The sequence below is a fragment of the Octopus sinensis genome, linkage group LG5, assembly GCF_006345805.1.
Source record: "Octopus sinensis linkage group LG5, ASM634580v1, whole genome shotgun sequence".
In the NCBI taxonomy this organism is placed as follows: Eukaryota; Metazoa; Mollusca; class Cephalopoda; order Octopoda; family Octopodidae; genus Octopus; species Octopus sinensis.
The window spans coordinates 112918493-112930721 of record NC_043001.1 but is presented as its reverse complement, the minus strand read 5'-3'; the positions used below and the strand labels follow the sequence as shown (position 1 = coordinate 112930721).

The following is a 12229-nucleotide window of genomic DNA, read 5'->3' as shown; positions in this document are numbered from 1 at the left end:
AGGTTGTATCAAATTGAGATCATTCCGAGATCTCGTTATTGAGACAATGGAGTCTTAATCATGATAAGATTTAAGCGCATCTGGACCTCACAGACCAGAGTTAACACAGAATCAAAAATAATGAAATTATGCACCAGTGCAGACGCATCCAACCCAGAATGGAAGTAAAGATATGAAAATGATGTCAAGGAAGATGCGATGATAATTACAATGCCTTTCCATTAACAATAGCTTTGAAAGGTGTAGTGGTAACTCCGATGGAAACAATAGGAGATATTCTGATTCAGTACAATATCAACAGTATACAATGATGATGAGGTAGGAGTAATGATGTTGATGATCATTAATGTGGAAGTAGTAATGATGGTGGTTGTGGTAATGATGGTGATTATGGTGCAGGTGATCATGATAATAATGTCAGTAATGATTGCAGTAATGATGGTGATGGCAATGATAGTGATGAAGATAACAGTGGGGTAGTCAGTGTTATAATGACAATGTCTACCATTATTATTACTGAGATAAGCAATGCAAGATATCAAACAAACTCGATAACTATGTTTCTAATAGTAAGCTTTAGCATATGCATAAGTGTAAATTTGGGAGAAAAGTGTGTATATATCTATCTATCTATCTATATATATATATATATATATATATATATATATATATATATATATACCGGAGTAAACACATAAATGTGAAACAAGGTGGAAAAAAGAGTACTCAAATACCAGTGATAGAGTAATATGCTTTATTTTAAGCAGCAGAAAATTCAACAAAATCTGTTACTCTGAGTTTCTCGTTGCCGTTCATCAGACAGTTTTTGCTAGAATGGAACCGATATATCAATTGATATATCGGTTCCATTCTAGCAAAAACTGTCTGATGAACGGCAACGAGAAACTCAGAGTAACAGATTTTGTTGAATTTTCTGCTGCTTTAAATAAAGTATATATATATATATATATATATATATATATAATATATATATATATTTATAATAATATGGGTTATTTGCAACAAGTTGCTTAACCACATACCAAAAATTTTAGAAATAGCAGCCAAAAGACTTCTATTTCCCTTTACTACAAAAATAAGTCTCAACAGACAACAATATTTGTAACTCACATATGGAGGTGAGTTTTCCTAGCATTTCTAGATTTATAGGGAATTTTATGTCGATAAAGGAAATGAGTCTTATGATTCTAATCCAGAAACGTACGTCCATAATTAACCGAAGACTGTGTGATTTCATTATTTCTCTTCTTTTTTTGCCATATGTGAGTTACAAAGCCCCCTTCATTATTATGTGTGGGGCAGAGTTAAGCAAGACACCAACAAAACTCTTTGTAACACACCAAAAATGGACTGAAGGCAAGGATTTTGGCAGCATTCACCAACTTAAAAACAAGGAGACCATCCAGAAGAGTTGCAGGAGATTCCAAAGCTGTCTGGAGGCCATGGTTGAAGTCAATGGTAATTTTATTGAATAAATTTACTCTTCAGTATTTCAAGATACTTTTATGTAATTTTGGTAAATATGTCTGTTAAAATGAGATGTCAGTGTTATTTTAATTTTTGTATAATTTAGACGACAATTTATTCACTGCACCCTGTATATATATAAAAGGGGATGCTGAAAAGCTCCTGGCTTTTAGTAAAAGAAAATACAGGATGATCAGTTAATTATGATCTTATTCAACATATTCCCCTCTCAGATTTATACACTTATTACAGCGGTCCTTCAGTTTTTCTAAGCCCTGTAAAAGAATTCAGAAGTTTGGGCCTCCAACCAAGCCTTTTACGATACCTTTAAAGCTGGGGACTTTTCAGCACCTCCTCATGTGTGTGTGTGTGTGTGTGCACGTTCATGTGTATAGTTGATTCATTTGACCCTCATACATTGCTTTATTAACCTCAGAAGAATGAAAATTTAAGTTGACCCCTATGAGATCTGAAGACAAACTGTAGAAGTATGTAACGAAGTACCAGAATGGGCGCAGGAGTGGCTGTGTGGTAAGTAGCTTGCTAACCAACCACATGGTTCCGGGTTCAGTCCCACTGCATGACATCTTGGGCAAGTGTCTTCTGCTATAGCCCCAGGCCGACCAATGCCTTGTGAGTGGATTTGGTAGACGGAAACTGAAAGAAGCCTGTCGTATATATGTATATATATATATGTATGTGTGTGTGTGTTTGTGTGTCTGTGTTTGTCCCCCTAGCATTGCCTGACAACCGATGCTGGTGTGTTTACATCCCCATCACTTAGCGGTTCGGCAAAAGAGACCGAAAGAATAAGTACTGGGCTTACAAAGAATAAGTTCCGGGGTCGATTTGCTCGACTAAAGGTGGTTCTCCAGCATGGCTGCAGTCAAATGACTGAAACAAGTAAAAGAGTAAAAAGAGTAATAGATATTTCTTGACACTCTACCAGTTCTACCGTTTTCCTACCACCACCAATTGCTTGTCTACACGACAAATGTTACTTTGCTTTTTCAGTAGACTCATATCCCCACCCAGATTTATAGGTAAAAGGAAGTAAGGAATTGTGATTGCCAAACCTCTTCCAAAAGCATTTAATATGAATGGGAAATGCCTTCAAGACTTAATTCTTATGAAACCGACATTAAATATCAATTATAGCCAAACATGATGGAGTTAGCATAAAGTTCTTTAAATCTCACCAAATTTTGGTTTTATTTTTATTTTTTCCACAACCACTAAAATGAGTACCTTTCCACCTCATAAAATAGTCACATTTAATAGAGTAACTGACATTTGCAAATGGCAATCCACCATCCAGATGCCTGCTTCGTTTCTTTACCTAAACTATAAATCAAACAGTTAATCATTCCCAGAATGAATAAGGTACCATTTGTTATTCTTAGCAAGATGGTAGCTAAATGGTAGAAAATAAATAGGATATACAAGTGCAACGGTGATTCCACTTATTTGATCAACTCCTGTACTTGATTGACACTAAGTTGTTAGACAAAATTATCGGGGTCAGTATAGTCAACTGTTCCACATCCCCATAATTTCTGGCCTTGCACCTATATATGAAATCAATTTTGTTTAATTTAATGATATTTTTAATGAGATGAATTAGTTTGGCACCTTCTAACAACTAACTCAATTTTTAGTACAATTTCAGAGAGGCACACTCACAACCATTCTTAACTGACAGTTCTGCATCAAATCTATTTTTGGTTTATCAACATTGCTGAATATCTTTTACCCAACAACAAGTGAATGGGAACAAGAAAATACTCTCCACATATGTCCAAGACACACATGCCACACTTAGTAGGCTGTGACTAAAAATTCCCCTGCGATTTCTCTTGTGTACCCCTAGTGATATGAGTACCCAGTTTGAGAACCTCTGCTCTAATGTATCAACTAATCCACTGCTAGAGAAGAATATGGTAAGGAATAAAGTACCTTGCTTTTTATGATCAGAGATAGTCATCAAAAGACAATCAGTTCTATTGATTTTAATGAGTTTAGAGAAGGGAATTGTGACATTCAAGTCTTTTCTAAAAGCATTTTCAATGTAAGTGAAACTGAGACATTGAGGACATCAAAACAGAATTAGGCGTAGGAGTGGCTGTGTGGTAAGTAGCTTGCTAACCAACCACATGGTTCCGGGTTCAGTCCCACTGCGTGGCATCTTGGGCAAGTGTCTTCTACTATAGCCCCGGGCCGACCAATGCCTTGTGAGTGGATTTGGTAGACGGAAACTGAAAGAAGCCTGTCGTATATATGTATATATGTATATATATATATGTATGTGTCTGTATGTGTTTGTGTGTCTGTGTTTGTCCCCCTGGCATTGCTTGACAACCGATGCTGGTGTGTTTACGTCCCCATCATTTAGCGGTTCGGCAAAAGAGACCGATAGAATAAGTACTGGGCTTACAAAGAATAAGTCCCGGGGTTGATTTGCTCGACTAAAGGCGGTGCTCCAGCATGGCTGCAGTCAAATGACTGAAACAAGTATAAGAGTAAAAGAGTAAAAGAGTTTGTTAGAAACTTACTCCTTAACCCTTTAGCATTCAGATTGCTCCATCAAATGTAATCCTCATTTATTTACATTGTTTTGAATTAAGCATGCATTAAACTGTAGCTTCAAGATTTTGATGTCATGATTGTTTATTTTTAGAATTACATTGTGGGATAGGTGAGAGAAGTCGTATGTGGTTGATTTGAACATTGAATGGGTAGAATATCTTGGCCAGATATGGCTGGTTCAAATACTAAAGAGTTAAACTTCGAAGTGATTATCAATAACAAACAGAAACAGGAAGAATGGTGCTCATCTATCATGATTAAATGTGTTTCTCATTGCTTTCAAATATCTTTTAGTAGCTTAAAGAAAGCTTTATGCGCAGGTATGATTATGTGGTTGGGAAGTTCACTCTACAGCTACATGATTTTTGTTTCACCTCTACTATGCAGCACTTTCAACAAGTGTCTTCTAGCTTCAGGTCAACTAAAGATCTTTATGAGTAAAACAAAGTAGACGGAAACTGTGTGGAAACTTGTCAGAAGGAACAATTCTTGTTCTGGTGTATCTTTCACATTGTCCACTATTTTAAGTATTCAGACCAGATATCCAGTCCATTCAATATCTCCTTTCTTCATTTCCATCTGTCTCAGAGAAAGAAGAGCAAAGGTCATGACCATTTTAAAGGCCTCCGACTCACCCTTTAAAGGCACACAACCAAGTCATTTCATAAAAAAACTGAAAAGAAACAAAAATGAAATAAAATGTTTGTGATTACTTACCCAGAGCCATTGAAAGCATAAAATCCAGGTGGTGGTGTGGGAGGACTCTCATTGCTGCAGAAAATCTCCTCCTCGGTCTGTGTTCCAACGGATACCATCGTTGGAGACCGACTTTTCATTTTAGCCTTGTTTGCTCTCCTCAGTACTTCTACCACAATGGGTTCTTTTGCACTTCGAAAAGCTTCGACAGCTTCTTCATGAGTCGATTGTGAAAGATCTTGTCCATTTACCTGAACACAATAAAAAAATAAAATGACACATTAGACAGAATATAAATATAAATATATAATGAAATGAGAAACTGGTACATAATTTCATAATCCCCATTCTAAAGTTTGGGTTTTTATATTTTAATGAGCCTCAACAAAATCTCAACGATGTCATCATAATACAAAAATATTCTTTTGTGAGAAATTTTTCAATTTCAACCAAACAAAAGGTGATAGTTAATAAAATTGATGCTAATCTCATACCATAGGAATTAAGAAGAAAAATAGAAATAAGTGAGATGTATGTACTACAAAACATGAGAAGTTGCATGACCTAGTGGTTAAGGTGTTGAGCTGACAATCCTAAAGTCAAGGGTTCAGTTTCTGAAATGAGCAGCATGTTATCTCCTTGAGCAAGGCACATCATTTCATGTTGTGAATTCAGCTGAAAATGACTACCAACCAACTACTGGATGCAGCCCTCTTTCCACCAAGCTGTCACACACACACCCATGATATTCAACTGAATCAAGAGTGCAGGGCCAAGAAGATGTCTTAGTCTTAGCTCTTGACTATACAGGCAAACCTAAAACAATCAGAAAAAGCATGATACAGGCTACCAAGTCATAAACACTTGCTCATGAAAGTTGAGCCGAACTCTTACGTCAAAACATGAAGTCCCTAGGCAACGAAAACCAACCTTCAAAAAGAATAATAACTATAACAATATTCTCTTTGAAATTAATCATTGAATTACAAAATGCCATTCAGTATTTATGTAAAATACCTAGATGTGCAAAAATATCCTAATCATTAGAGCATGAAATAAAAGATATAAATATTTTCATTTTATATATATAACTAAAACAATATACGTAGAGCAATGATACTACCATGGTAAAATTCAAAATTATCATCAAATACAAATTCTACAACAGATACTGTCTACTGCTTCTCTCATTCAAATCAGTTTTATAATACATTTATCATGTACATGTGTGTGTGTGTGTGTGTGAGAGAGAGAGAGAGAAAGAGAGAGAGAGAGAGAGAGAGAGAGAGAGAGAGACAGACAGACAGAGAGAGAGTGGTACACACTATATATTTAAATGTTTGAATTTGTAATCCCATCCAATCCATTAAAAAGACATATATAATTCCATAGACATGCATTTAGTAACAAGAAAAAGTGAAAGAAATGTTTCCAGACTTTGGCTCCTTTGGAGCATATTCCTCATAATTCCATTTCCTCCGCTTATTATGGTTATAACAGCTCAATGTGAGAAAGCAGAGGTTTATCAAATTTTGGCTTCACACCAATTTTGAAACTATGGAATTGTCTACTTCCTTTAAGACTTAGATTTAATGGAATCAACTGCTTTCTTTCTACCCCTCCTGTCTCTCTCATATATGGATTGGTTCTGAAAAATGCCAGAACATTTAAGAAAGACAGAAATGGTTAGATGTTTAACCTCACTACTAAATGTAGTAGTAAAAGAGAAACTGAGATCAAATATCAAGTATAAGAGGATAGAGAGCGTGAAACAAGAGAGGGAAAGAAAGAAAAAAGTAGGCAAGAGTAACAGAAGGAGCAGATACAGAGATAAATAGTAAGAGAGAGAGAGAGAGAGAGAGAGAGAGAGAGTAAAAGAGTATAACAGATGTAAGAGTGAAAGTGTGTAATATATATATATATATATATATATATATATATATATATGTATGTATGTATGTGTGTGTGTGGAGGCGCAATGGCCTAGTGGTTAGGGCAGCGGACTCACGGTCGCAGGATTGCGGTTTCGATTCCCAGACCGGGCGTTGTGAGTGCTTATTGAGCGAAAACACCTAAAGCTCCACGAGGCTCCGGCAGGGGGGGGGGTGATCCCTGCTGTACTCTTTCACCACTCTTTCTCCCACTCTTTCTTCTGTTGGCCTGCTCGCTTAGCCAGCGGGGTGGCGTCATTCGAAGGCTAAAACAATGCGAACGCATTGTGACCAGCGATGTGTAACTACATCTGATGGACTGGTCGGTCACGTGATGATATAAATATATAATATTTATTAAATGAATGAATGAATGACAGACAGGAAAAGGACCAAGGGAAAGATAACTTAAAGAATCGCATTATTTGAAAAAGAAGATTGTGTTTTTATGCATGTGCTACTGTACTCATTAATAATTTAATTTTATCTGAGGTTCACACCCAACATGAAATTTCAGTCGTAGACATTCCAGGAAAGAATGTAAGAACCCTGGTAATATTACTGAACATATATAAAATATGAGAGTTAAGAATAGGTATATATACATAGATGTATACGCATGAGAATATAAATGTTTGCAGATCGTATACTCTTTTACTCTTTTACTTGTTTCAGTCATTTGACTGCAGCCATGCACGAGCACCGCCTTCAATCGAGCAACTCGACCCCAGGACTTATTCTTTTGTAAACCCAGTACTTATTCTATCGGTCTCTTTTGCCGAACCGCTAAGTAACGGGGACATAAACACACCAGCATCGGTTGTCAAGCAATGCTAGGGGGACAAACACAGACACACAAACACACGCACGCATATATATATGTACATATATACGACGGGCTTCTTTCAGTTTCCGTCTACCAAATCCACTCACAAGGCTTTGGTCGGCCCGAGGCTATAGTAGAAGACACTTGCCCAAGGTGCCACGCAGTGGGACTGAACCCGGAACCATGTGGTTGGTTAGCAAACTACTTACCACACAGCCACTCCTGCGCCTATGTGAATGTTTTACAACAAATGCATTCTTTGACATAATAATGATTGCATGAAAATACATGAGTATGAAAATGTGTGCAGAGAGTTGTGTTAATTAGTATGAAAATAATTGTGCAATGTGTATGTAGATGCTAAACTGGTACCAGCAGAGAGATACCATTCTTCAGTGTAAAAAAGTGCTATGTGGTGGTGTAAATAAACCTACAGCATGGTATTCAGTGTCAGAGACTACTACCAAATCCTTGACATATACTGCATATTGACAAATTGACCACCCTGTATATTGGTCCAAATCAGAGCCATCTTAAGGCACAGACACACTGGACATTTGCCCAGGGGCTTCTCAGGTCTAGGGGCACAATTCTGACCAATATATGCTGAGGCTTGCTGTCATTAAATACTATACAACCAAGTGCACTGATTTGCCCAGGGGCCTAGAATGTGAAGACAGTCCAGGTTCAGACATTATAAAACTTTGCATAGGTAAATGTGCACACAAGGAAGCCTTTACACAGTCACTTGATATGTAAGAAATAGCAGCTAAATCTCCGTCATATCACACCATACTGTCTTAAAAAGCAAAGGACATATTGGATAATGCAGTTCTGGATACACACCGCCTACAAAAGTATCGGATGGTCACAACTGGAAATCCTCTAATCCTTCATGGATCTACTCAATTAAAATTAGCTTGGGGCTCAACAAAAAACTTTATTTTTTCCCCATACACATAAAAAAATGTTAGTGGGATCAGCAAATTCACAGATTTGTACAAAAGCTAAAGCAGATATATTTTTCTCTCAATTTAATATTTTTAGAGCCTGCTACTTTCTAGTTGAATTACTCTAATGCAATTTCAACAACTTCAAAAATACAAATATTCAATATAATAACAATACTTGAATATAAAACATGAATAATTACATTTAGTTTAGAGATCTAAATTACATTTAGTTTATATATAACTAGATGGCAGAAACAGAAAAGATGCAAGATTTGCAAAGCTTGTCATATGCAGTCTGTCTAGAAGCACAGTAACTCTGAATAAAAATAGCTATGCAGGGTAGAGTGGACATTTTAAAACCACTGAAGACCACCTCTCTAGTGTTAATAGCATGATAAAATGCACCTGGTCTATACTTTCAAGTGACTGGTCACAGGAAGGGTAACCAACCATAAAAATACCAAAAAAAAAAAAAAAAAATGACACAAGCAACTTCAAACATTGCAGTGGTTCCCAATTTTTCTTTTTGTTTACTTCAAGGAATATTGATGATCAAAGTAAAAATTATTAGCACTGTTATCATGACAAGTTAAAAATTTCTGATGCATTTCACATGTAAAGGAAAGCCTTAAATTTTATTTAAGCATCAATATAGATTTTTAGAAGGCTTTAAATTTATTTTAGATTCACATGGTGCACTATTTGATAACCATTAGCCTAGATGCTGTGACATCTACTTCACCCATGCTGACATGAAAAAAAAAAACAGAATATAAAATGATATTGATGATGTTAACTTTAATATCAACTAATAATTTATATCAAGCTATAAAACAATTACTCTCCAACAGTGTTAATGTGAAATCCTGAAATACCTCTATTGCACTTAAGTGAAAGAGAAATAAAAGGAGAGAATTTTGGGTGGGACTAAATCTGTTTATTATGGTGTATTTGAAAGTAGTGGAGCAGGTAGAATCATAAGCAAGATGGACAAAATGCTTAGCTGCATTTCATCTGTTTTTAGATTCTGAGCTCAAATTCTACCGCGGTCAATTTTGCCTTTCATCTTTTTGGGGGTCGATAAAAGAAGTACCAGTTGAGCACTGGGATCTGAGGAGTCGACCCCAGATTAGCGCCTTCCCATAAATTTCAGGTCTTGTGCTTATAGTAGAAAGGAGTAATATACTGTACGCTCTGAGTTCAAATTCCGCCGAGGTCGACTTTGCCTTTCATCCTTTCGGGGTCAATTAAATAAGTACCAGTTATGCACTGGAGTCAATATAATCAACTTAATCCGTTTGTCTGTCCTTGTTTGTCCTCTCTATGTTTAGCCCCTTGTGGGTAGTAAAGAAATAGGTATTTCGACTGCCGTTACTTTCCAAGTTCAAATTCCGCCAAGGTCGACTCTGCTTTTCATCCTTTCGGGGTCGATTAAATAAGTACCAGTTATGCACTGGGGTCGATATAATCAACTTAATCCGTTTGTTTGTCCTCTCTGTGTTTAGCCCCTTGTGGGTAGTAAAGAAATAAATATATCGTATTTGCCCTAGATACTTGTCAGTCAGATTTTAAAAAAAATTTAGCACTAACATCTTCCTATACATAGTGATTTACATATTCGCACTTTATATACAGATACACAACACAAATCTAAGAGCTTAAACATAAATGAGGGGGAAAAAACCCAATTATTCCACATGATGAAATAATTAAAAAAAAAAAAAGAAAACAAAAACATTTAACATTGCTTTGGAAAATCTAAGTACAACAAGTTCTTGTTTTTTTTTTTCTTTTCTTAGTTTTTAATTAATTTTGAAAATTGATTCAACACACTGCTAAATGTGAGTAAGCAAACCTTGAAGCATGTTCAATCTTTAGATCTTACTTCAGTCATTTACAGATTTTCTTTCTCCTTTTTTTTTTTTAAGGTTTTCATATATAATTCAAATTCCCTTCCCACCCCACCCCACTCAGAGATACCTTCTTTTTTCACTGATTATTTCATATTTATTGGGAAATTCATCAAGATTAAAGATAAGATTGCACCGGCCCTGATTACAACAGAGCTAAGCATTTAAACTGGAAATGGGAGGTTCTCAGAAATTCTGATTAGTTATATATATATATATATACACACATACATACAGACAGACAGATATAGATAGATACATACATACATACACATAAATACACACACACACACACACATATATCTCACATATGGAGAGAAAGAGAAAATTTGTTTATATATATATATCTCTATATTTATTATATATTTTTACAAAGAAGTTTTGGCCTACTTGCTTCTCCATCTACGTTTTCCCAATCTTCAATCCATATTCTCACTTCTACTTACCTACTCGTATCTTACAAGTACACCCTGACACCTTCTCCCTACCAACTTTGTCTTCTTCCTAACTCTCCTACCTGTCTTGTGTGGTGAGGTGTTAGACACAGATATCCCTGCAGAAAGACACCTGTGCTTGTCCTTCTATCATAATTTTTAACCTTTCAACATCTGGCATAAAGCCAATCCCATCTCTACTACTACCCCACTCAGTCAAGGGGTCAATTTGTTTTATGAGTTACTTGGTGACACACTAGCACTGTGTTGTGAAAGAATAATCCAGTAGACCCCTGTAAAGTGGCTGGCACTAGGAAGGGCATCCAACCATAGAAACTGTGTCAAAGTTCAGCACAGTTCTCTTGCTTATTGCATCCTGTCAAATCATCCAACTCATGCCAATCATCATCATCATCACTGTCCAACATCCACCCTCCATGCTGGCATGAGTTGGACAGTTTGACAGGAGCTGGCAAGGCAAGAGCCTGCACCAGACTTGTGTGTCTGTTTTGGTGCAGTTTCTACAGCTGGATGCCCTTCCTAATACCAACCACCCAGCAGAGTGGACAGAGTGCATTTTATACAGGTATCAAAGACAAACATTAAATGATGATTAACATATGATTTTTTTTAGACCAGGAACAAGGTATGTAGGCTAAATTTCAAAGGTTGACTATTATATGCATACTATTCTTGAGGTGCTAAAATTCAAGGTACAATCCAAACCCCAAATGGTATCTTAAATGAATAAAGCAATAAATAAATAAAAGTGGATTATGCTAGTAAATGCTGTGTCACACTAATTATACTATATTACTTGCAGTGCCTGACACTCTAACCACTGAGCCATGTGCCTTCATTGATAGTAATAAAACCAATATGTATTGAGCATATTTTCTCCTTGTTTACTCAGTTCTTTGAACCATGACATTAACACACACACATACACAAACACACATAAACATATACACAAGAAAATTCTTGAAGCATAGGTCAAAGATACCAATATCAAAAGAAGAATTAATACAATTTAGATAATTTAGAAATTAGCAAAGATTCTATACTTTAGCTAAATTCAAAGAGCTCATTAAAAACTGGAATATTTAAAATCCGTAAACACAGTTATCTTATTTCTCTCACTGAATCACTGACGTCAACTTCCATTTAAGAACTAATTTCATCGTTCTTCCTTTTCTAATTTTAACTGTTACGAAATTTAAATCAAAATTGTTTGGTAAGTTTTGAGTTGCAAAGAATGGTTAAAAAGAATAAAGACAATTTTATGCCTAAAACAAGATATCTGTCAAAAAATTTACGTATATAAAATATATACACACACACACATATACACACACACACACATATATACACATACATGTATATATACATACATATACACACATGT

The 12229-nt window shown here is 35.8% G+C and overlaps 1 protein-coding gene across 6 annotated transcripts in view; it reads right to left on the bottom strand.

The window, feature by feature from the left end:
- The window catches only part of LOC115212087 (E3 ubiquitin-protein ligase PDZRN3), a 396881-nt gene that overhangs the window by 199784 nt on the left and 184868 nt on the right, over positions 1-12229 (bottom strand). For all 6 annotated transcript variants that reach the window (XM_036503000.1, XM_036503003.1, XM_036503002.1 and 3 more), the window contains exon 2: positions 4792-5021. In XM_036503000.1, the coding sequence (XP_036358893.1) occupies positions 4792-5021 (230 nt within the window). The remainder of the gene's footprint in view (positions 1-4791; positions 5022-12229) is intronic.